Source organism: Oncorhynchus nerka, linkage group LG6, assembly GCF_034236695.1.
Source record: "Oncorhynchus nerka isolate Pitt River linkage group LG6, Oner_Uvic_2.0, whole genome shotgun sequence".
In the NCBI taxonomy this organism is placed as follows: Eukaryota; Metazoa; Chordata; class Actinopteri; order Salmoniformes; family Salmonidae; genus Oncorhynchus; species Oncorhynchus nerka.
Window position 1 is genome coordinate 31159428 of NC_088401.1, and position 26342 is coordinate 31185769.

General features: G+C 43.5%; 1 protein-coding gene and 2 pseudogenes across 1 annotated transcript; all 3 read right to left on the bottom strand.

The window, feature by feature from the left end:
• Window positions 1-447: 447 nt before the first annotated feature.
• On the bottom strand, window positions 448-4344 carry LOC115130330 (C-C chemokine receptor type 9-like). The gene is made up of 3 exons (XM_029661359.2): window positions 4196-4344; window positions 3934-3980; window positions 448-2073 (listed from the first exon to the last, which is right to left on the bottom strand). Exons 2-3 carry the CDS (start codon window positions 3973-3975, stop codon window positions 1012-1014), a joined length of 1104 nt encoding a protein of 367 aa, XP_029517219.1. The 5' UTR covers window positions 3976-3980; window positions 4196-4344; the 3' UTR covers window positions 448-1011.
• A 1701-nt stretch (window positions 4345-6045) lies between these two features.
• Window positions 6046-12813, bottom strand: LOC115131061 (thread biopolymer filament subunit gamma-like; annotated as a pseudogene).
• Window positions 12814-12907: 94 nt separating this feature from the next.
• LOC115131062 (leucine zipper transcription factor-like protein 1) lies at window positions 12908-25652 on the bottom strand (annotated as a pseudogene).
• Between the last annotated feature and the right edge of the window lie 690 nt (window positions 25653-26342).

Here is a 26342-nt window from a genome sequence, read left to right on the forward strand (position 1 = left end):
CTTCACCACTAACTTTGAAAATGCCTAGTCATACCCATACCAACATGGGGTACAACTGCTTTTCAATGGGGAAACAGATTGTCAATTGTGCTTGCTCAGCCAACTAAGAGCAAGTCATAGGCTGTAGTCATAGTGAAAGCGTTGTGGACGCAACAAGCCGCACTTAGTCTGTTTCCCCACCACAGAACGTACGTTACACCATTGAAAACAGTGCGCCGTATTCTCACACCAAGTGAAAAATAAGAAGTGAACGTCGCTCGTGTCTCAAACGGTAGCATTTATTCATGTGGCCTTTGCGCTGCCTATTTCAATCGTATGACCTTCATAAAAGAGAGTGTGTGTGTGAGTCTCATTATTGTGACACATTTTGAAGAAAGGACTAAGTGAGGTATTCTAACTGGTGTTGGTTTTCAAGATAATGATTTGACTGTTCTCACTTTGACAAACAACAGAGGACAATCATTTTATTTCAGTTTTAATGGATACCTTTCACAATTATAATGCCAATCATTTTGCAGCAGCACCTACTCTACAAATACAGAAAACAGTAACACAGTCAAGGTAACAATACTCATTGACACAATTTATATACAGTAATGTACACTTTATACAATGACCTAGAGAACTGTATGCTTTGGATGTATTGTAAGTTGACTGTCTGCACAGGGTATATGTAAACAACATTGAATTTCTATACTGGCAAAATACCAATGTAATCAGGATGCAGCTGGGTTTGTTGCCCTGGAAATGTGCGGTCCTTAGCAGCCTATGATATCATATGGAAGTAATGATAAAGTCAGAGGCAATCCCAGGGGGCTGAAGCCTAACTTTGAGACCCCTGGTATTCACCTTTACACGTTTAAATGTATGGATGTCAATGAGAAATTTGAATTAAGCACACAGATCTTTAGCTAGGATTCAACCCAACAGTATGGTCTGAGGTGATGTTTAATGTGTGGGTAGGTGTGGTAACGGCAAGATGGGGGGGGGGGGGGTCTCAGGGAGGCGGGGTTACAAGGAGAGGGCAGGGGTGGTCTCGGTGTCGGACATGACGGAGGGGCGTTTGGGGACGGCCTGCATCTTATTGAGGCCTCTCTGGTTCAGGCCACAGGTGTACTGCCTCAGCAGCCTCAGCAGATCCTTCCGGAAGCGAACGCCAATGAACACATACAGGAAGGGATTAATGCAAGCATGGGTGTATGCAAGGCTCTTCGCAATCTGCCCGGCGACATCGAAATGGCCCGATATGGCACAGTCCTTGATGGTGGTGTTGGCGGCCTGCGTGGCATCAACCACGAGTAGCCCGTTGTACGGTAGCTGGGAGAGGACAAACACAGCCACCACGGCGAAGATGACTCTCAGTGCCTTGTGCTTCTCAAAGCTCTTGGCCTGCAGCAGGGTGCGAATGATGACCGAGTAGCATAGAACCATGACCAGCAGAGGCAGGCAGAAGCCCACACAGACCTGCAGAGCCAGCACCAGGATCTTGGTGCGGTTGAAGAGGTTGTTGGGGTAGACCAGGACACAGAAGGAATTGCCCCTGTGGTCAGGCTTCACCTGGGCGAAAATGAACTCGGGCAGAGCCAGGAGGCCTGAGATGATCCAGACAGCCAGGCAGACCAGCTTGCTGACAAACAGCCTCTTGTTCTTCAGGTTGTGAGCCTTGGTGACCTGGACGATTGCCACATAGCGGTCCACACTGATACAGGTGAGCAACAGCATGCTGCTGAAGAAGTTTATTTTGTAGACGGCCGAGAGGATCTTACAGAGGCCCAGGCCGAACACCCAGCCCCTGGTGGCATCAGCAGCCCAGAAGGGCAGTGTACCCAGGAAGAGGAGATCAGCCACAGCCAGGTTGAGTAGGTACACGTCTGTCATAGTCTTGAGGCGGTGGCGTACCGTGGTAAAGATGAAGACCACCATCAGGTTGCCCACGGCGCCCAGGGAGAAGATGAGCCAGAACAGAGGGGGTTCGTAGAGACCCCGGAACTCCCTCACCCAGGACTTATCACACATTCCCCCTGGGGTGTCAGTATAGCCTCCCTCATAGTCCTCTGTGTAATCTCCAGATCCCTGTAATACAAACAAGCATTCTGAGACTCTTACTTTGAATTTGTGCAACAGGTGTCCTTAATCATTTATTTTGTCACGGTGTCTTTCATAACGGTTTAAGACCAACAGATTTAAATGTAGTTTGAGCATTTTTGTTTCATGACTTCCTGTCTGCAATGGTTGACTAGCTAGCTGCCTGTTCCCTTAAACCGTCTGCCTACACTACAGTGTTTCATAACATAGTGCATTTAGCCGAGCACAGCACGGTGACATCAAGACCTGGTGGTAGTGACGTTCTGCCTAAAGCCAATGCTGCTGTGGTTGCTCTCAGAAGCAGGTGTTGTGTCTCACTGTCTCTCAACAGGAGAAACCACACCGCTGCACCACTTCCTTCTGTGTGAGATGGGGTGGCTTAACGCTCCAGGGGGGCTACAGAGAGGGGCTCAGGTTCACGATGCACGTCAACGACACTGCGCTTGTTGTCGCCTCCGACACAGATCTAGGAAGGAGATAAATATCTCTTTTGTGCGCACCGTAGATATTTGATGTTGATGTTTGCGTATGTTAGAAATGTTTGCTACAAGAGTTCTTGTACACTTGCACGAACACAGACTACAAAAACATTGCTACAAACATCATAAACAACCCTTCCAGTCTGATCCAAATTCTGATCTGAATCTTGGCTACTTAGGCTACTAAAAGTGGTGAGTTGAAAATAAAATGTTTTTCCTCTCCGACCACATTAATGTTGATGTGAAACTTTATGTGGTCTTTGTATGGGAGTTCAAAAGACAAACACTAGATCAGGGGTCTTCGGCCTTTTCTGACATGAGAGCTACTTAAAGAAAAATAAATAATGAAACGGGTCACGTGCTACTAATTTTCTCTTCTCCCCTAAAACTCTTCCCCACATCCTACTGTAGAAGAGAAAGTAGTGCACTGTTTTCTGCCAATATACCTGGTAAAGTAATAGTTAATAAACAACTCTAGGGGACCCTATAAAAGCGGAGTTTTTTTTTCTCTCAAATTCTGTTTTATATATTATGTTATTTTCTGGTTTAGATTTATTTATTTTTCACTCTCAATTACAATTGTTCATATAGAAAGAAACAACACAATTGGATGTTCTGAGTCCATGTCAATGGTTAAATCACAGCAGAATACTTCTTTTTTTTTTTTTTTTTTGATCCGGAAGAAAACTAACAGATTTGGATTTTTTGTTGTTGTTGAATTCTCCTTTAATTGTGCATCTAAGCCAGTGAAGAATGTGCCGGTCTAGTGATGGTTCTGTACTACTGCTGCTCATTTCATGGCAGAGTTTGCAAATAATAGATACACATGACATACTTACTCCTGATACACTTCTGCCAGCTAAGCCTACTTTGCAGTTAACATTTTAATTGTGACGGTTTTGGTGAAACAATTTCAGTCAACCCACAAGACGTTAATCACATGGTTACACGCAGAGTGGTAGACAAACGTGTTCACCACATAGACAAGCAATATTCCTGGAAATGAATTGGCAGATATTGTGTTAGCCACTATTGGCTTAAAAAGCCAAACCTAACCATGGGGTGGGATAATGTCAAGGTTGTGTTGATTAGATAGTAGCGTAACTGGGAGCTTTTGGTGTCTGATAGGTGTGAGATTTGTTAATGACCGTTTGAGGAGGAACACTTCTAAAATGCAGGTACCTTCAGAATTGTTTGGCGAGCTACTCATGGGCGGGCTGTTGGAGATCTCTGCACTAGATACTCTTGGCCACAATTAACACATTTGGATTGAATCCATTCTCTGCTGATTTGATGTTGCTCTCTAACTCATTTTATAGCATGGCTTTATAGTTGTAAATACAAGCAATTAGATTGAGATAATACTTACTGTTTCAGAAGTTGGAAATATTGTGAATGATGGTGACTCCATTTTGCCTGTCAGAAGAAGGGGGAAAAAAAGTATAGTTTAGTCCCCAAATAACCTAATGTGATATTTTTTTTGTTTACTGCATACATACACTTTAGAACTTGATCATGTCATAATTTATCACCGTCAAATGTTTACATAGTACTTCCCAGTACTACGAAAGAACATCCCACGTTAAACTCACTAAAAAGTTGATAACAAAGACAATGTTACAAGAACGTACCCCGTCTGTGATGAGTGCTACGATCCAACTAGATAACAATGCTTTCCTCAAGCCCTTGACGAATATTGCTACATGTCTCATCGTCACCAGCTTTTATGGTTTTGCCTTAACTACAATGGAGGCTGCTGTGGAGGCTGCTGAGGGGAGGACGGCTCATAATAATGGCTGGAATGGAGTCAGTGGAATGGATTCAAAGATGTGGTTGATACCATTCCATTGACTCCATTCCAGCCATTACCATGAGCTGTGCTCCCCTCAGCAGCCTCCACTGGCTACACTGTGAGTATTACATTGAGATACTGCGTTTCATTTTAGGGAACCTCCCTGGCACTCATGTCTGTCGGCATGCTAGTGATTATTTGCATTTGTTCTACGAGACACCAACTTAGATAGAAACGAATAGCATTGCATGCAGGTGTTATTAGTCATATCTGCTAGACACATTGGGTCTCACGTCTATTGTCTCTTTCTGCTGTTACAATTCTCCCATTCATCCCTTCAAAAACACGTCATAGACCTTCATGTCACGCCACATTTTACACAACACCGTATTCTAAGTTAAGCACTTAGTGCCTGGGAGAAGTGAAATGGAGAACCTTGGTAGTAGGTGTAAGATAACACCAGTATGGGGAGGGGAGGTTCATGGTGGGCTGTTGTGACAGCATTATCACAGTGAACACACATTTGCACGGTGTAGAGGGTTTTCTAAGACAAGACAAAGGACCTGTATGTCACAGGACTCATAATGATCTGGTCAGGTGTTCCCTATATGAAACTACATCTGAGAAACACTCATGTTTTACTATTGTGGGGAAGAAGCAGACACTGTAGAAAGGGAAGTACAACTACTATGAGCAGACATTGTGCAGGGCAAGGGGAAGTTAAAGAAATGTAAGCAAAGTAAACCACATTTATTATCCCCAAGAATCACTGAATCAAAAGTACCTTGCATTCCTGGACTTGTTTACAACACGGATAAATGAAAATGAACAATCGGTATTGATAGTTTTGATTGAATTCATTTTAATATATATTTGTGTTTTTATCGGCCTGAGTTCCAGGTTTCAGCAAGTTTGACAAAACTTGATATTGTCATATATATATATATATATATATATATATTTTTTTTTTTAAAATATTGTCTTGATATCAACTTTATGAGTTTCCAAAGTGACTATGTTATGATAGAGACATAAAGGGAGAGGGAAGCCTGCATGGTTGTGTGTTTCCTGTGAGCAGGTGTAAGGAAGAGTCTTCTCTAACCTTCTGAGTTTCGAACCATCTTTAGGCACTGAGTACAACAGAGATCAGAGCAAGCCATTGTGCCATCCTCAGAGGTTTCGCTACCCAAGCTGATTTAGCAGTTTCCGTCCGAGACTGAGGACCCAGAGATGAGAGAGGTTGACAGTAGATACCAGTCTCTTCTTCTGTCATTTTCAGGTTGCGTTTCTCGGTTTGGACCACAAAGAGGTGAAGTGAAACAACCATGGCCTGTTAGCCGGGTTAAGGGTACATTAGGGTGCCTATGAGAACACACTCTTGAAGAAAGTGACAGACAGAGAGGTGTTGGTGGTGACATCAGTACCAATTGACAAAGCAGCATTACTGTAGCTCTGATGTGCATGGTAGGTGCTTTGACACCTGTGCAGGACAAAGACAGACCTCTCTGTCGCACACACTGATCCTGAAATATGGCAAACCCAGTCCCCAAATGATCTTGCGCTTCTTGCATAAATTACTCAAATCCCACAGAATACACAGGAAAATCCATAACTAAACGTTGTCTGCACTATGGACATTCTTACATACATCTTATGATTCACTACAATACAATAATAACCACAACGAAATCCGATATGATGAAGCAAAGTTTATTGGGCAAAGGTCATGTAAGGTCATATAGGGTCACCACGCTGTGATAGTGAGGTCTGACCGAGGACTCGGGCTCTGCATCAGATGCATTAGTAGTGGTCTTAGAGTAGAAAGAAGGCAGTGTTAGTTCCAACAACATCTCTGAAATTCTGTCTAAGACTTAGAAGGACTGATTTATTAAGTAATAGGCCTATGCTATGTACATAACATTATGTGGTTGATGGTGATACTGCGAGCACGAATGCTCTGTGAAGTCCCCTGCAGATAAGGGCAACTCCAACAGATAATCTGAGTGCTTGAGACTGATTCACGGCACTTGGAATGACCCTCCTAAACCACATGGTCCAGTATCATTGGTCTGCTAACACATTGGCTCTGTCTGGTCAAATGATAAGGTTATAGAAACTTGCCCGTGACCACTTCTTCTTTGGTCTTACTCTCAATGACCTCATCTATCACTGTAACAAGAATTAGAGAACATGAATCAGTACAAACAGTCTTTAATGACGTTTAGCTTTTTTAAAATCTAAGATAGAATTTATCAAGAAAGAGTGTCACTCTTCCTAAGACGAATGACAACACAGTGATGCATAGAGAAGAAAGGTTAAATAGTTATTGTCTGGTTTCAATGGTGTGGATATGTGACATCTATGATTTACCTAGTCATTAAGTTACTCATATCCTCAGACTGCATTATGGCAGTTTGGGCAAATGCCAGATGGGCTGGTCCATCTTTAAGCCAGTGGGTCTGCATAAATGTTTTATTTATTTTACAGAATGATCATTATTTGGCCAGTAATGTGGGCCTTTAGGGGGGGGAAAGGGCCGATTGTAGAGCTCTCAAGGGGGGGAAATTATTTCTGGTCCCAGTCCTTCCCTGAAAGAGACTATAGACGCCTGGTGGTCTTCATACTGTTTTCTCACCAGTGTAAGTGTAGGAAGTCTTTGTGAAAGACATACTCTCTGCAAATACCCTGAAAGAGAGGTCCAAAACAGGTAACTATTACATTTTTCAATGATATTGAACGATGCAAGACATTTACCGATTTGCTCAGAACTGACTAAACTCTTTCTTCATCACTGTAGTGAGCTCTGCCAGAACTCCAGATTTGGAAGAGGGGCTCCTGATGTGGGAGGAGGGGCCGGGTGAGATGGACATGTAGAGAGGGGAGGAGCCATAGGACTGGACGGGGAAGCTAGAAGGACAGCCAACTGGTTATTGCCTCACTGACACTGGTGGATGATGTGGATAATATGAGGTCCTATCCATATCCTTATTAACCAGTGTCGATTGGAAATAAAGTATTCATTCAATTGAATTGAATGAGAGCTCCGAGCCCGCAATCATAAGGCAAAACTGATCATAGATCAGCACTCTAACCTAAGGTCATCCCAGTTCAGAAGTGTCCGGTAGGTGGTGATCTCAGCGTCCAGGACCAGCTGGACGTCCAGGAGCTCCTGGTAGCTGAGGATTTGCTTGTGCAGGTCCACCTTAGCCACATCGATGGCCTCCTCCAGGCCCCTGATCTGGTTCTGGTACTACGCCACGCCCCCACTGGACTGGGCAAAGCTAAGCTCCAGGGACATGTTCTTCGAAGAGAAGGGAGGAGGATCTGTTAACTAACTAGCTAGCTCATGTTAGAACATCTGGGGCATTGTTTAACTGGGACAACATAACCACCGTCAGTCACCCTGTTATCAAAAGTGTATCTTTCAAAATAAAAGTGCCAGTCAATGTAACCCATTTCCCATAAGCAGGACCTCACTTAAAACAGCAGACTGATTTTGAGGTAAAAAGAAAACAATCCTTTTGGTGCCTTGGCAAACCCCATTTAGTCACCTGTCTTTCTACTGGAAGGCACAAAACTGCAGTGAATGGATACACCACTGATGTCTTCTGGAAAGCAGTATTGCTGTTTGTGCCTAAGCTCAGCAGTGGGGGAGTTTGGCAATGCGAGACACCATAGCAACCACTTCCTGTGTGACTGTTAGCACTGATTTATATCAAACTCTGATACTCATCAGCTGCATCACAGCACTGTCACAGCATCACTGACTTACAGAACCAGTCAAAAGTTTGGACACACCTACTCATTACAGGTGTACTTTCTACATTGTAGAATAATAATGAAGACATCAAAACTATGAAATAACACATATGGAATCATGTAGTAACCAAAAAAGTGTTAAACAAATCAAAATATATTTTATATTTAAGATTATACAAAGTAGCCACCCTTTGCCTTGATGCCAGCTTTGCACACTCATTGCATTCTCTCAACCAGCTTCATGAGGTAGTCACCTGGAATGCATTTAAATTAATAAGTATTTCCTTTCCTTCTTAATGCGTTTGAACCTATCAGTTGTGTTGTGACAAGGTAGGGGTGTTAAAAGATCAAATCCATATTATGGCAAGAACCACTCAAATAAGCAAAGAGAAATGACAGTTCATCATCACTTTAAGACATGTCAGTCAATCTGGAAAATTTCAAGAACTTTGAAAGTTTATTCAAGTGCAGTTGCAAAAACCATCAAGCGCTATGGTGAAACTGGCTCTCATGAGGACCGCCACAGGAAAGGAAGACCCAGAGTTACCTCTGCTGCAGAAGTTCATTAGAGTTACCAGCCTCAGAAATTGCAGCCCAAATAAATGCTTCACAGAGTTCAAGTAACAGACATATCTCAACAGCAACTGTTCAGAGACTTCGTGAATCAGTCATTCGTGGTCAAAATGCTGCTGAAACCCCTACTAAAGAACACCAATAAGAAGAAGAGACTTGCTTGGGCCAAGAAACATGAGCAATGGACATTAGACCGGTGAAAATTTGTCCTTTGGTCTGATGAGTCCAAATTTGAGATTTTTGGTTCCAACCGATATGTCGTTGTGAAACGCAGAGGATGTGAACGGATGATCTCTGCATGTGTGGTTCCCACCGTGAAGCATGGAGGAGGAGGTGTGATGGTGTGGGGGTGCTTTGCTGGTGACATTGTCAGTGAATTATTTAGAATTCAAGGCACACTTAACCAGCATGGCTACCACAGCATTCTGCAGCGATACGCCATACCATCTGGGTTGCGCTTAGTGGGACTATCATTTGTTTTTCAACAGGACAATGACTCAACACACCTCCAGGCTGGGTAAGTGCTATTTGAACAAGAAGAAGCGTGATGGAGCACAGCATCAGATGACCTGGCCTCCACAGTCACCCGACCTCAACCCAGTTGAGATGGTTTGGGATGAGTTGGATTCATGACCGTTGGAAAAGCCTTTCAGGTGAAGCTGGTTGAGAGAATTCCAAGAGTGTACAAAGCTGTCATCAAGGCAAAGGGTGGCTACTTTGAAGAATCTAAGCAAATATTTGGATTTGTTTAACACTCTCTTGGTTACTACAGGATTCCATGTGTTATTTCATAGTTTTGATGTCTTCACTATTATTCCACAATGTAGAAAATAGTTTTAAAAAATTAAGAAAAACCCTTTAATGAGTAGATGTGTCCAAACTTTTGACTGGTACTGTACATACATGGTTTCGTTTCACTATGACTATAGATATCTCTCTAAGGCCAGTGAAAAGTTCTATTCACAACAGACGAGATGGTATTGGTACAATAGATTGAAATGGTGTAATCACAAACACACACACACAGTGTGTTAGACCCGACTCACCATATTGACCAGACTCTGCAGCTCCAGACTGAGGGCCTGCAGTTCTTTCCTGGAGGCAGAGATCTCTGCCTTGGAGGTGGTGAGGGCCTCAGAGCTGGTGGCATTGGCAGCCTGGACCTCATCCAACTGCAGGCAGAGAGTGCAGCACGGGGCCATTAGCTACTGTCTCATACACACTTTGATAACATCATTCAGTGTATTCTTTACATGAGCTGCAGGATTCTTGATGTGAGTCACTTTCAGAGTGAAAGATGCATGTAGATGTTTGCATGAGAGAGGCGGAACGAGTGTCGTGTGTGAGTATGCAAGTATGTACGTCTATATCTGTCTGCATGTCAGTTATTTTAATAAAACATCAATCAACAACAACAAAATGTCTGGCAGTTGTTTGTTTCTTCCCCTGCTTTAGGAAGTTGGGCTCCCTGAATCTTTTGTCTGCACCAAAGACACCACTAACTTGGGGTTAACCCACGGCAAACTGCTCTGCAGCTTGGTGAGTTTCACTCAAAACAGGAGGAGAGTAACGGTTGGCTGGTCACCACACCATCACACCATTTTCCGTCCCAAAGGGCACCCTATTCCCTGTAGGTTCTAGTGTTATATTGGGGACACAAGCTTGTGGTGTCAGTTTCAGCTCTAAGAAGATCAACAGATCAAGCCAAAAGTGTTCCTCCCCCTTGTTCCTGCAGGCCAAAATGTAATGCCCTTTGAGTAGCTTCTAGGCCTTTTCTGAGTGAAAAGACACCAGTATAACTAGTTGTTCGGAGTGATCTGCTTTTCAGACTTTAAACCATGCGCTAGTTATTTCATTACATAGATTAAGGGATTTATACTTTGTGTCGCTCCCCAAAAACATAGCATCCTCATGTCCAACTATTTTCTAAGTAGGCCTATCTCATTCACCATGAGACACCCAGCCATTTCTACTGACCCCTATTGGGCAGAGAGTGTATTGTACATTCACAGGAAACAATTAGAGTGACTGTTTAGAAAATCTAAATGGTATTACAAGAATAAAATGTCATTTACATTTAGTAGGCCTAATGCTGTCGATTTGCATTTTGTAGTTTGAGTAAGCTGTACCTTTTGTAGTAGGCATCTTCCTTCTCTTTGTGCTGCTCTACTGATTTCTCATACTCCTCGTATCTTGTTGAGCGCAGAAGCGATGTCAAAGGACTTGACCGGGTCCACCTCAATCATAGATACTGATGTGTCAGTGGAAGAGGTGCCCAGTTTGGACTGAATAGTGAACAGCTCCTATAAAACCTTCCATCTGTCAGCCAATACCACTCATTACAGTTCACATGACAACACTCCTACAATCTGTTGCAGTATCATACAGTTGTATGTAGTTTAATATAATACAATATAATGACTTTACTTTTCACAGAGGGACCTTCAGTGTTCTCTCTGAGGTTTGCCTTGCTCACCATCTCACGATGAATATAGAGATGCACACATCTAAACACAAGCATCGCACGCAGTCATAGTGTTGTGCTCTGTGATTTTATTCTAGGCTATTACTTCATCCTGAGTCTTGGTGATAAAGTCCAGCTCATCTCTAAGGCTAGAGTGTTTGGCATCTAGTTCAATGCGGAGATCGCAAGCCATGTCAATGTCCTACAGGATGGAGTGCTATAGTCATAGCGATTTGTTGTCTAACTGAACAGGAAATTATATTGAATGAAATCTGATATTTATAGGCATAAATTCTGCAGTACCCTCCTCGTGGTGGCAATATCTGATTCCAGCTGATACCTCACGCCTTGTTCAAAATCATACCTGCATGACAAAAGGTGACAGGTATGACAGGAAATCATAATCGCCTCTTCACAATTTGTTTAGCAGACAATAGCTAGCATGTAAAAATAAATCACATTGGATGCGTCACTATGGGCCCTGATCAACAGTAGTGTACTATAAAGGGAATAGGGTGCCATTTGGGAGCATACATGTACTTGTCCCAATGAGAAGGCATGCAGTGAGACTTACTCGGCCTCCATCTCATGGGCGGTTCCCCAAATGCAGTCCAGCTCCATCGCAAATTTGACGTGTCCCGGGTGAGGCTCTCCAGTTTACCACAGTTCTCTTATCAGCTTGGTCTCGTTCTCAGCTGTGGTGGTGGTGGCTCCGGTGGACTCGTTGGTCATATCTGCCAGCCTGAGCCTCCAGGACTACATTTTCCTGCTGCAGCTGCCTCACTTTGGCCATGTAGGCTGAGAAGCGCTCGTTTAGCCCAGAGAGGGTGTGTTTCTCTGCAGCCCACAAGAGGACCAGTAAGGGCCCCGCAGCAGGATATGATCCCGCTGCATCCAGAAATGCACCCGCTCATAGCCCTCCTAATGCCATGGTGCGTCCCATAGAGAAGGCAGCACTGCCCCTGCCACCACCCATCCCAGCCCTGTAGCCTCCTCCACCCTCAAGACCTAGTCCTGCATCCCCCATCCCCATGCCTCCACTTAACCCCAGCTGTGCTCCTGCCCCCAGCCCCATTCCATAGCGGAGAGCCAGGGCCATCCCTCCCCCACCCAGGCCTCCAGAGAAGCCCGAAGCCCCCACGATAACCTCATTCCCGGACAGTGTGGAGGACCCCATAGAGAGAGCCATTGGCATGGTCTTCAGATAATGATAGGCTTGGTGGATGGTACAGCTGGAGCTGCAAAAGTGAGCTATGGATGAATATCCAGGATTTATATATAAAGCTCAGGAGGCCAGCCCCACCCAGTGGTGTATTTTTAAATTGTGGAATGTCAAGGTCTTTAGTCACCTAAGGGCTACTGAATGAAGATGGGTTAGGCGTTTGTATTGCATGTGTTGCTCTAACATTCCAATTACTTTGATGGTTGTACCTCTGACACAGTACATGCTATAGGGCTATTTCACACCAGCTTAGCCCACATTTTTGGGGGGGTATCCCAGATCGTTCTGGCAAATTCTCACATAGAAACTCCATTGAGAGGAAGGGTGTTTGACATGCTTTTTACATTTGCAACACAAACCATTTTTTGAGAGAATCGTGTTTAAAGCGGCCACATTAGGCCCTTTTTAGACCTATACATGCCTCCTGTAAAACCCTATGACCTGTGAACCGTACAGGACACAGACAACATATTGATGTCATTATAGTCCTTATAATGTGCTCTTAACATATGGAGTAGGTCTACATTCTGAAATTTAAAAAAATCACATTCATTTATTCAACATTAAAAATATTGATTTCTCAAAAGTATCCTTTTAGATTATGTTCATTTTAAGACATTATTTGGAACAATATACGGTAACACACCAAGCGTCATAAGTTGTAACACGGTCATAGCCATGTCATATGTCATGACAGCTGACATAACCTGTCAAAATATGGTCATAACCCTTTCATGATACAGACATGTACAAAACATTAGGAACACCTGCTCTTTACATGGCATAGCATGACCAGGAGAATCCAGGTGAAAGCTATGATCCATTATTGTACAGTAGATGAAGGGGAGGAGACAGGTTAAAAAAATATTTTTTAGCTTTGAGACAATTGAGACATGGATTGTGTGTGTGCCACTCAGAGGGATGGGCAAGACAAAAAATGTAAGTTACTTTGAACAGGGTATGGTAGTAGGTGCCAGGTGCACCGGTTTGAGTGTGTCAAGAAATGCAATGCTGATGGGTTTTTCATGCTCAACAGTCTCTCGTGTGTATCAAGAATGGTCCATCACCCAAAGGACATCCAGCCAACTTAACACAACTGTGGGACGCATTGGACTCAACATGGGCCAGCATCCCTGTGGAATGCTTTCGACACCTTGTAGAGTCCATGCCCCGACGAACGGAGTCTGTTCTGAGGGCAAAAGGGGTTACAACATAATATTAGGTAGGTGTTCCTAATGTTTTGTACAGTCAGTCTAGCACTTATATTCCATAAATATTTTTTTGCATTCGCTAAGGTCCAACCTCTGATCTTTCCAATAATTATTTGATATGCTAAAACAGGATAGATGGTAAGAAAATTAAAACATGTCAAATCATACTATGTAAACATTTCCCTCACTAACTTCCCTCAAGATATGTTTTAATGTTATGCTATGCTGCATATGCTAAGCTGCATAATATGTACCATTAGCCGTGACTCTATTCCTGGAGCTCTGAATTACACCATCTGAATACATATAGATAGGTGTTGCATCATGCCTTAGCTACATGTGCAAAGAAATAGATGAAAAAGAATGTACTGTCTTGAGAAGAGACACGAGTTGGTGTCATGGAAAAAATTACACATCACCATCAGACAGATATAGGTGGCTGCAAAGCTTCAGGCATATCTCCCTTATTCAGAAGGCCTCCTTTTTAGACAGTGAGTCAAGGACTTGAAAGTACTTGCCTAGTGCAGTGAGGAAAACCTACTACTACATACAACACTTCAGCTACTAGATAGGACTCCATGGGACAGATAGATATGGGACAGAATAGAGAAGCAAAGGGACAGAGACATTCAAGGTTCTTCTCCCAGTGAGACTGACCATAGGAGGCTCTGTCGATTAGCCCCCAACCCTTAAATCTCCCACAATCCTCTCCTAAACCTAATGACTACAACATCTGCTGGATCAGCGAGATGATACGATTCTTCTAGAAGGTTCTGAACTACAGGTGAACTGTGATATTCTCAAGTGCACTTTTAATTCCAAACCGCCTACTCCTGCAGTGGGGTAGAATAAATGATGAATGGGTCAAAACCTTTTCCACCGTGGCAATCCCTGGATTTGGGCCATTTCCACCTTCTTGTCATGCGCTTTAACCTCCTATTTTGTGTCTTGTCGTGTGAGGCAAAGGTTTCATTCATCGGACTCGTATCTGGAAATTAAATATTGGAAATGTTAGCGAAAAAGGTTGTTAGACAGGAACGGCAAACATAATCATCATTCAGCAGAAGATGAATTAGTCAATCTGTCTGTATCATACATGATAATTTCTTATGATAATCAACTTTGAAAGGCGTTTCCTGGTATCCTTGATATGCTCGTTCTTCTTGGTGAGAATCTCCTTCATGTTGCGGTAGGCAGATGTCTGCTGGAACTTCCTATCCAGCTCCTACGCACACAAAAACACACAACAGGGTTGCATGAACCTCTTATTGGCAAATATAGCTGATATAATTGGGTCCATAGCTCTTGAGCCAAATGCTTACTTCAGACACTTCACCCAACCTTGCATTGTTTGCCATCAATGCATGATTTCTGTGAAAGGCACCAGGTTCCAGTATGGGGTAGAGGGACGTACCTTCTCTGCTAGGGCCAGCTGTTCTTGTACCCTGAGCAGGTCGTGTTTGGCAGAGACCAGGTTGTCCTGCAGGTCTCTCTGGGAGGCAGCGCTGCCACCGTGTCCTCAAGACTAGTGATCTCCTGAGAACGGGTGGCCATCTTGGGGAAAGAAACAAAGCACTTCAGTGGGTGGACTTTTAGGCTACGTCCCAAATGGACCCTTCTACCCTATACAGTGCACTACTTTTGACCAGAGCCCTATGTGAATAGGGAACCATTTGGGATGCACACTTAGATGGACATGTATTCAACACACAAAGCATAGTGTCGGATTGATACATACCAGTTGATTTCCATGAAAGCAAACAAAATAATAGTAATTGTTCAGAAAAAAAGAATGACTAAACACATCCTAAACACAAGGCCAGCATGGGGTCAACTTATTTAAAAGGGGAAAAAAATACTACAATGCACAAATCAAAACAGGAAGGAAACAGGAAATATGACTGAGTGAAAAGTCAACTGCAACAGTCGTCTTATGTTCTTTTGGCCCATTTTGTTATATTTATATTGTTAACCCTTACAGTGCTAGAGTACCTTCTGTTCCCCCTGGACCTTCTGTAGGTTTTTGAGAGCCCTCTCCGCCTTTGTCTTCTCATCCAACGCACCCATGGCCTGAAGCACAATCGGTATACTGCAAGCTACTTCCTAAAAGTGATTCCAACATTGATCATTCAATTAGCAAGGTCAGGTGTAGGTTAGGTGGAAACATGAGCACAAAATATGACATCAAAAGTTACAAGAAGTAGAGTGCATTTAAGTAAGAATGTCCTAAATCAGAAACACAAATCATGGATTTAAATACCAGGGTTTCCATTGTTCGGAGCCTGCCCTTGAGTTGATCCTTTTACTCTTGTAACCTGGATATCTCCTGATGAAAAAAAACAATGTAATGTAACAGTTACGCATGAGTCTCATACAATGACCTGGTGTTAATTCTGCTAACTCTATATTAACACAGGAGAGTCGAGTTCTTTACCTTGTTGAGAAGTTCAGATACCTCACCTTCATTCAGTGGTGATAACTTGGGCTTGCTAATTTCCTGGTTAGTCTGGGTAAGAAAGCAAGGCAAGTTTTCAAGTTTCAAATGACATTTTCCCAAGCATAAGTAGAGTGAAATGCCTTTCTTGCAAGTTCTTTCCCAACAATGCAGTACTCAATATCAGTAGTACTATACAATGAAGTGAAGTAGAGCACCTGCTCCCACATCAATGAATGGCATCAATTCATGATTCCAGCCATCAACGACCTTGATAACATGGACTTAAAAACAAAGTGAAACACACAAGTTGTTGTTGGTGAATTGTTGTTCGGCCTCAAGTGAAAACCACACCTCGACAAGCCTGAAGTGAGGACTTCATAGAAATGTTTTGCATGGGGTGGGTGGGTGTGAAATGATAGAAGAGATGCTCCTATCAGAGGGCTGATGACCACGTTGTTGTTTTTCTATGGTCACATCGTGTGGTCTGCAGTTTCCAATTGTGATACGACTCAAGTGCTGCGTATTTAATGTAAGGGCGAGAACTCAGCTTAACCAGTGTGAATAAACACGTCATGCATTCAAGCTTATTTTTTCGATGGGTGATTTAAGCGGTCAATGACTTTGATGACATTGACTTAAAACATTAACTTATAAACTAAGTGGAACGTATGAGTTGTTGTTGGTGAATTGTTGTTCAGACTCAAGTGAAAACCCACACCTCGACAAGCCTGAAGTGCTAGAAATGTGTTGCACGGGGAGGGTGTGAAGAGCTAGAAGAGATGATCCTATCAGAGGGCTGGTGACTAAGAATAGTTGATTCTCTACGGTCACATCGTGTGGTCTGCTGTTTCCAATTGTGATACATTAAATACAAAGCATTTGAATCGTAAGTGCAATAATTCAGCTTAACAAGTATGAATAAACATGTCAAATGTATTATTTTTTGTTGTTAAAGGGCAAATGGATGCATAACAGTCTAAGTGGTTGGGCTTTAGTTAACAGTCACCTTATTTTGGTTTTTAAACTCAGTCTTCTCAAACTCAGCCACTTGCTCTAACAACTCTCTGTAGAGAATGAAAACAAAAAAAAGGGGAGAGAACATGTAAATTAGACAATTAGCACATTTATAGTGTCCTTTTGTCATCATTAAGCAGATGATCCAAAGCGACTTACAGTAGTGAGTACATGCATTTTCTATACCGCTCCCCAATGGGAATTGAACCCACAACCCCGGCATTGCAAACGCCATGCTCTACCAACTGAGCCACACGGAACCCCGACTGTTTGATACCATACAGTGAGTGTCAGTGTACTGACTCGTTGGCCTATAACAGCTACATGTGTCTTTATGAAAGAGATGTCAAATGTTTTGCAATATGTTATACGTCAAGTATAGGGGAGCAGCCAACTGACAGTTCCATAGCTTTAAGAAAAAGAAAAAACACACTTGTTGTCCTCCTGAAGACAGTTTAACAATAAATGTTTGTGGTGAACAAAGCACCTCTCTACACGCTTACTGCATATGTGGTTTGAAAAAGCTGCAGAACGCACGTAGATCTGTGGCTACTAGGGGCGTATTCCCTGCTTCTGACGCCCTGCTAACAGCCACACAGGATTGAGGCCTACGGAACACTTTCAAGGGCTTGGTTATCTTATCACATGAATGTAGGCGTACTACAAAAACACTCTACATGAGCCATGGGCTTGTTTTTTTTTAACATTTTGTTTTTGTTTGACTGGTGTCAATAATAAAGGTCAAATGGAGTTGAAGCTCCCTCACACTCACCCCCCTTACACCGCTGCTACTCTCTGTTGTTATCATCTACGCATAGTCACTTTAATAACTCTACCTACATGTACATATTACCTCAACTAACCGGCACATTGACTCTGTACCGGAACCCCCCTGTATATAGTCTCGCTATTGTTATTTTACTGCTGCTCTTTAATTACTTGTTACTTTTATTTCTTATCCATCTTTTTTTTTTAAACTGCATTGTTGGTTAGGGGCTGTTAAGTAAGCATTTCACTGTAAGGTCTACTACTAAGGTCTACTACACCTGTTGTATTCGGCGCATGTGACTAATACAATTTGATTTGATATTCACAGCCACATTATAGGAAAAGCAGAGTCTTGTCTGTAAAGTACAAAAATGATCTCTCTATCAATTTATGTAACCACAGCTTTCTACCGTGCTGATGGACTGCCAACTTTTGATATCAAAAAGTTGGGACTGTAAAGGGAATGTCTTTCCACTCCATCTCTAAAAGACACATTAACACAGCCCATGGGCCTTGAATTGTACCCCACATCACAAAGCCATGCTAAACATTTCAGTGTCATGTTCCTGGGCCCCAGTAACAAGTTCAGATCTATCCAGAGAGTGGGGGAGCGAGTGTGAGGGAAAAGTCCTCAGCCTCATCCTCCCATTTGATCTTACTGGTGGGGAAAAGAGGGAGCGGAGTGCGGGGAAACCGTTACCTGACAATCCATTACGTAATTACTCCAAAAGCCCTAAAAAAATCAGAGTTTAGATTTCGGAAAGGGAACAATTGAGATGAATTGCGCGACCGGCTAGTTGCCGACGTTTCACTGCTGACCCGGCTGACTTTGGCCACGCTGCATTGTTCCCTGTTGTATCTTTAGCACCTCTGGTCTGAGGCACCATGATGAATGATCCTGTGGTAAATTCAGCGTGATGAAAGGGAATGCGCTAATACGTTTTTTGGCACCGTGTCAGTATGCCCTCGAGGGGCAAAGTAAAAATGTGACAACCCCTCCCCATGAGATATAGCTGTTTTTAACGGTAGAGAACATTCCCACATCCTTCTGTGTCCAGGCTTGTTATTAAGCACTCCTGGTAGACATTCTTGGCAGCCATGCTTAGTAACCCTGGATGCAACAGACCTTTCATTGGCAGTTTTTTTCTACACATTTTGCTTCGTCTCCACTCAGCCTAGTCCATTTACATGTTCTTCATGGCATTCATTTGGACAAAATTAGCTGCCAAAATAAAGAAATGTACATGTTAACTTTCAAAACATTCACTACACTGCATGTGAAGAAAAACAAACTTCCTGACAATATACGCCAGGCAAGGCAAGCGACATCAAACCATACCTCGGTATCGTATCATGTGAACTACTCCACCCACACAGGTCACACAAGCTGTGGTTGCATCTGGCTACATATCAGTGACAGTAGGAAACCACAGAAATGGAAAAGCAGGGTACCATTCACATAAGAATGAGTGGTTCAGCAATGACCTCAGTGCCTTACATACACAGCGTACATGAAAAACACTGAAGGAAGCGGCTTCTGCTTTGAGTATGGGGGTGCTCACTGCTCAAACCCGTGTACATAATAAGTGACTCTACTGACAGGCTACACACACACACACACACACACACACACACACACACACACACACCCAGAGGCATGTTGGGGTTAAAAGGTTGCTTCCCACCTGAGTTTCACCCTCTTAAACCTTGAACTCCCATAAACCTTCCCACACTGCCTAATTCTCAGTACTACCTACCTACTGCCATCATGTACTTCCATCTGTTGGAAATTTCAAAGTATACCTCAGCCTGCCCTCACAGCCACCCGTCATCCCCACAATCCACCTCCAAGCCATCCCACCCATCCTCACAGCCCTCTTCCCAGCCACTCCACAGCCCACCTGTTCTCCAGCTCCGAGATGTCAGTCTGCAGACGAAGGTAGAACTTCTCGGCCTGAGAGAAGAGCTGCCGGAGCAGCAGCACGTTGGTGTGGGCCGTATTGACAAGCTCAGTCTCCACCTCTCCTCGCACCACTAGCTTCAGCCCGTCCAGCATGTCCCGCACTTCGTCCACCGTGAAGGTCTCGTCCACTAGCCTAGAATATAATAACTTGTTTTCCCAATAACATATACACAAATACCATAAAAAGCAGTCCTAAAAAGACAGGACATGCATTCCTCCGACCAACATTGTTGGCTAGCTGTGATAAAATTTAGGGTATTGTTTGTGACACAACACCTGCTGTCTTTGAGGTCCTCAAAGCAGGAGTCAATGGCCTTGAGTCTGATGGCCCCTCTTGGAGCATGCAAAGTGCATGTAGTTGATCACCTCATTCTGATGGTGTTCATTGAAACCAAACTCAGCCTTCAAGGAGAGACAAGGAGGAACAGGGATGGATGTCAGTGAATCTGCAGGTAAGTAATGTTAGCTAGAAGACTGTCTAATCAATGGTAGTGGCCCTCTTGATTGATCAACTATAGACTAGTTCCTTAGCTAACGTTAACTACCTAGTTATTGTCTCAAGCACGACATCGTATAAGGCAATGGGGCGGTCCTGCTATTCAATAAATGTACAGTACTGCAAGGTTATCTGGCTGCAGTCACTAAGCTATGATGTGGATGGCTAGCTAACCAGTAAAGAGCGCTGCGTTGTCATGGAAACGTCATACCGTGTAACTTCTAGCTAGGCAGCTGGCAAGCCTAGTTGTTGGCTAGCTAGTTAAAGTTAACGATTTGAATTCGTATTCAGCACTTCAATAGCTACTAGACTAGCTAACGTTAGCTAACTATACATGCAGTAGATCGCATCGATTGCAGTAGTTAGTGTAGTACTAGACGCAAGGTAAAGCTACATCCCTTGCTGAATCCACATCAGCAAACTGTCCATATCGTAGTTTAGCCAAAGATACTGGGATCGTTTGAGTGGTAAGGCGAAATCAACCGACTGTAGACGAGAGTGATTGAATGAAGTCGGGGTAGGTGTAACGTTATGTACCACAGCCGAAAGTCGGACACTGGTGTGGTTTTCCAATAACAAGGCTCAGTGCAACATACTCTCTTCTCTGTATACATCAATGATGTTGCTCTTGCTGTTGGTGAGTCGCTGATCCACCTCTACGCAGACGACACCATTCTGTATACTTTTGGCCCTTCTTTGGACACTGTGTTAACAACCCTCCAGATGAGCTTCAATGCCATACAACTCTCCTTCCGTGGCCTCCAATGGCTCTTAAATACAAGTAAAACTAAATGCATGCTCTTCAACCAATCCCTGCCTGCACCGGCCCGTCCAACATCACTACTCTGGACGGTTCTGATTTAGAATATGTGGACAACTACAAATACCTAGGTGTCTGGTTAGACTGCAAACTCTCCTTCCAGACTCACATCTCCAATCCAAAGTTAAATCTAGAATTGGCTTCCTATTTCGCAACAAAGCATCCTTCACTCATGCTGCCAAACATACCCTTGTAAAACTGACCATCCTACCGATCCTAGACTTTGGCGATGTCATTTAAAAAATAGCCTCCAATACCCTACTCAATAAATTGGATGCTGTTTATCACAGTGCCATCCGTTTTGTCACCAAAGCCCCATATACTACCCACCACTGCGACCTGTACGCTCTCGTTGGCTGGCCCTCGCTTCATACTCGTCTCCAAACCCACTGGCTCCAGGTCATCTACCAGTCTCTGCTAGGTAAAGTCCCCTCTTATCGCAGCTCGCTGGTCACCATAGCAGCACCCACCTGTAGCACGCGCTCCAGCAGGTATATCTCTCTGGTCACCCCCAAAACCAATTCTTCCTTTGGCCGCCTCTCCTTCCAGTTCTCTGCTGCCAATGACTGAAACGAACTACAAATATCTCTGAAACTGGAAACACTCTCCCTCACTAGCTTTAAGCACCAGCTGTCAGAGCAGCTCACAGATTACTGCACCTGTACATAGCCCATCTATAATTTAACCCAAACAACTACCTCTCCCCCTACTGTATTTATGTAGCTCCTTTGCACCCCATTAATTCTCTCTACTTTGCACATTCTTCCACTGCAAATCTACCATTCCAGTGTTTTACTTGCTATATTGTATTTACTTCGCCACCATGGCCTTTTTTTTGTTGCCTTTACCTCCCTTATCTCACCTCATTTGCTCACATTGTATGTAGACTTATTTTTCTACTGTATTATTGACTGTTTTGTTTATTCCATGTGTAACTCTGTGTTGTTGTATGTGTCGAACTGCTTTGCTTTATCTTGGCCAGGTCGCAATTGTAAATGAGGACTTGTTCTCAATTTGCTTACCTGGTTAAATAAAGGTTAAATAAAAATACTAGTATTGCCATTGTTTATAAAAGTTGTTTTATAAACACACGTTGAAAGGAGTTGACCATTGACAAAAGCGATCAGCTCAAACGCACCCACTAGTAACTGCTCCTTGTTCTATGTGGCTAACGTTAAACGTTACTAGTAACGTTCGTTTACAGCGGCTACTATAACTAGCTAGCAAGCTTCCTGCTAACATGTGGCTAATGTTACTTACCATTGTTGCCAGCAAACACCCGACTCCTTAACTGCTAAATTGTAGGTTAACTGTCTAGGCCACAATGCACAAACTAACAGGTACAGTACGATTTATATGTATTTATTTATAGTGATATCTGAGAAGATAATCTAATAACGTTATCAGCGAGCTCCGCTATTCAGTGGAGATTATTGGATACCGAATAGAGTAATTGCTTTAGTAACCATGGGGACCTTCTTTTTCTTCTTCTTCTTCTATGGTGTTTATCGGCGGTTGGTATCCAACGTTATAGTGCATTACCGCAACCTACTGTACTGGAGTGTGAGCCAGAGACGGATAATCTCAATCCTACCTGCCAGCCCTGTTTCTCTTAAAAAAAGATAACAAAATATTTGAGACTGTATCTAATGACGTTCTACTCAGTATAATATTTAAACGAATTTCCTGTAGCCCCTTCTCCCTCATATTGGATCTCAGCCTCTCTTTTTCCCACTCATACTGTCCACACTGTATCAGTCCATGCTCCACTGTCTCTGTTTCCTGGCAATAATCACACTTTCCTGTTGGATGCTTTCCTATCACATTTAAAGTCTTATTATTCAAACGGCTGTGTCCCACCCTTAATCTTGTAAAAATAGCCTCCTCTTTTCTGTCTCTTCCTGCCGTCCTCCCCTCCCCAACTTTCCTCTATACTTGAAATAAATACCTGCCCTTAGTATCTCTATTCCACTGCTTCTGCCATGGCTGCACCACCACTGTCCATATCAGGCATTTTGCCTCAGCCTTGCTCATTGAAACTACAACATCAACATCCCCACTACTAAGTACTTGTTTAGCCAGTACATTAAATGCCTCGTTCCCCTCCACCCCCACATGGGCTAGGACCCAAGAAAATATTGTCTGTATACCCATCTGTCTAACCCTGCCATGGGTTTGTAGTATGTCATAAGGCAGGTCTTGTCTGCTACGTGAGCTAAAGGACTGCAAACACTTGACCAAAAGAATGTGGACACCTGCTCGTCAAACATCTCATTCCAAAATCATGGGCATGAAAATGGAGTCGGTCCTCCCTTTGCTACTATAACAGCCTCCACTCTTCTGGGAAGACTTTCTACTAGATGCTGGAACTTTGCTGTAGGGAGCATTAGTGAGGTTGGGCACTGATGTTGGGCGATTAGGCCTGGCTCGCAGTCGGTGTTCCAATTCATCCCAAATATGTTAGATTGGGTTGAGGTCAGGGCTCTGTGGCCAGTCAAGTTCTCCCACACTGATCTCGACAAACCACTTCTGTATGGACCTCACTTTGTGCACAGGGGCATTGTCATGCTGAAACAGGGAATGGCCTTCCCCAAACTTTTGCCACAATGTTGGAAGCACAGAATAATCTAGAATGTCATTGTATGCTGTAGCATTAAGATTTCTCTTCACTGGAACGAAGGGGCCTAGTCCGAACCATGAAAAACAGCCCCAGACCATTATTCCTCATCCACCAAACTTTACAGTTGGTACTATGCATTGGGGCGGGTAGCGTTCTCCTAGCATCCACCAAACCCAGATTCGTCCATCGGACTCCCAGATGGTGAACCTTTATTCATCACTCCAGAGAACCCGTTTCCACTGCTCAATAGTCCAATAGCAGCGGGCTTTACACCACTCCAGCCGTCGCTTGGCATTAAACATTGGTGATCTTAGGCTTGTATGTAGCTGCTCGGCCATGGAAACCAATTTCATGAAGCTCCCGACAAACAGTTATTGTGCTGACGTTGCTTCCAGAGGCAGTTTGGAACTCGGTAATGAGTATTGCAACTGAGGGCAGACGATTTGTACGCACTACAAGCTTCAGCACCCTGCAACCCTGTTCTGTGAAATTGTGTGACCTACCACTTTGCGGCTGAGCCGATGTTGCTCCTAGATGTTTCCACTTCACAATAACAGCACTTACAGTTGACCGGGGCAGGGCAGAAATTTGACAAACTGATTTGTTGGAAAGGTGGTGCCATGTTGAAAGTTACTGAGCTCTTCAGTAAGGCCATTCTACTGCAAATGTTTGTCTATGGAGATTGCATGATTATGTGCTCGATTGTCTACACCTGTCAGCAACAGGTGTTACTGAAATAGCCGAATCCACTAATGTGAAGGGGTGTCCACATACTTTTGCATATATATATACAAAATCCTGATGCACAGTATCCAGATGTCTCTTAAACCAATCAGATGGATCAACACCCTCCCTATATTTCTGTAGTCTCTCCAACACTTCTAGATCAACAACTGGAGGCTGGAGTAGCCATGGTGTGTTCACAGGAATAGCTATCTTTGGACCAATCTCCCTTCCATACAGTCCCATCTCCCTCGCCTGGGTATCACCTACCCAAAGCTTGTGTTTGTCCTTGCTCTTGTCTTTAAAATCCCTTTCACAGGATGAGACACCCCATGTCCCTGTAGGATGACCCAATAATTCATCTCCAGCTGTCATCTCCAAATCTAAAATGGCACATACCCATCTCCACCTGTAGTGCAGACACTGGGGTGGTCCGAAATGCCCCACTACATATTGATGAGGTCTGGGCTGCTGAACCATACGCTATACTGCCATAGTCTATTACAGATCAGATCAACGCAACATACCTGCTCCTAATATACTGTATATATTTCAAAAATAAATATATGGGGGATTGGAAATCATGTAGACAATTACATTGATAGAAGCCACAATCTATTTAAAGCTGATCCAACCCCTAAAAAAAACAACTAAAATATACATGGTCCTCGGTGAGGAACGCCCAGCCCCCCACTCTTTCCCTGTCAGGCAGCGCATCACATTTAACACCTTCTTACCCTTTCCCACCACTCTCTCAATGTGTTCTGCCCAGGTCAGCCTCGTGTCAAAGTACACCCCAAGGAACCTGAAGGCCCCCACGTTATCCAAGTTCCTACCATATGACCTCAAGTGTACCTCATCTCCCACCTTCCTCCTAGTTAAGAACACGGTCTGAGTTTTCTCTACAGAATACCTGAATCCACACATTAATGCCCACCGCTCTACCTCATCAATTACTTCCTTTATTTTCCTGACTATGTAAGGCACATTTCTTTCCCTATTCCATATGGCCCCATCATCTGCATATAACGACCTCCCAATATCCGGACAAACCTGAGAGTAAACATCATTGATCATGATTGAGAACAACAGAGGACTAATCACGCTCCCCTGCGTTATCCACCAGGTAGCTAGCTGCCTGATAGAGACTTCCCCACCCTCACCTGGATAGACCTTCCAAACAGGAAGTCCTTCATCCAGTTGTATGTTCTTCCTCCTACCGCCATAATATCAAACTTGATTAGCAACCCCTCCTTCCACATCATATCATATGGCTTCTCCACATCAAAAAAAAGACAGCTACAACAGTCTCCTTGTTCACCTGAGCCTTCCTGACCTCTGATTCTAAGCAGAGCACTGGGTCAATTGATCCCCTCCCCTTCCTGAACCCACTCTGATGTGGCGATACTAGCCCCCTGCTCTCCAGGAAGTAAGTTAGCCTCTCTGTAATCATATGTTCAATAATCTTACATACATGTCATGTTAAAGCTATTGGCCTCATACGGTCCTTCCCTGGCTTCCAGATTGGTACCACTACTGCCAGCTGCCTGGTAGTTTCCCCTTCTCCCACGCTCTGCTGTACAACACCAATACCTTATTCAGTGCCTCATCACTAAAATGGGCCATTCTGCAGAGTTTACACCCACAGGGTCATCATCGCTATTGTTGTGGCCCTTAAGGAATGGCAATCACCTTACATTCAGATATTTGCATATTAGATAGCTAGGTTTTATTCACACAAATACATGTGCCACAACGGAGCACTTTGGCAGTTTACAGTAAAACTGAATTGCAGTGCAGCTTACATAATATATATACAGTACCATTCAAAAGTTTGGACATTACTCATTCAAGGGTTTTTCTTAATTTTTTACTATTTTCTCCATTATAGAATAATAGCGAAGACATCACAACTA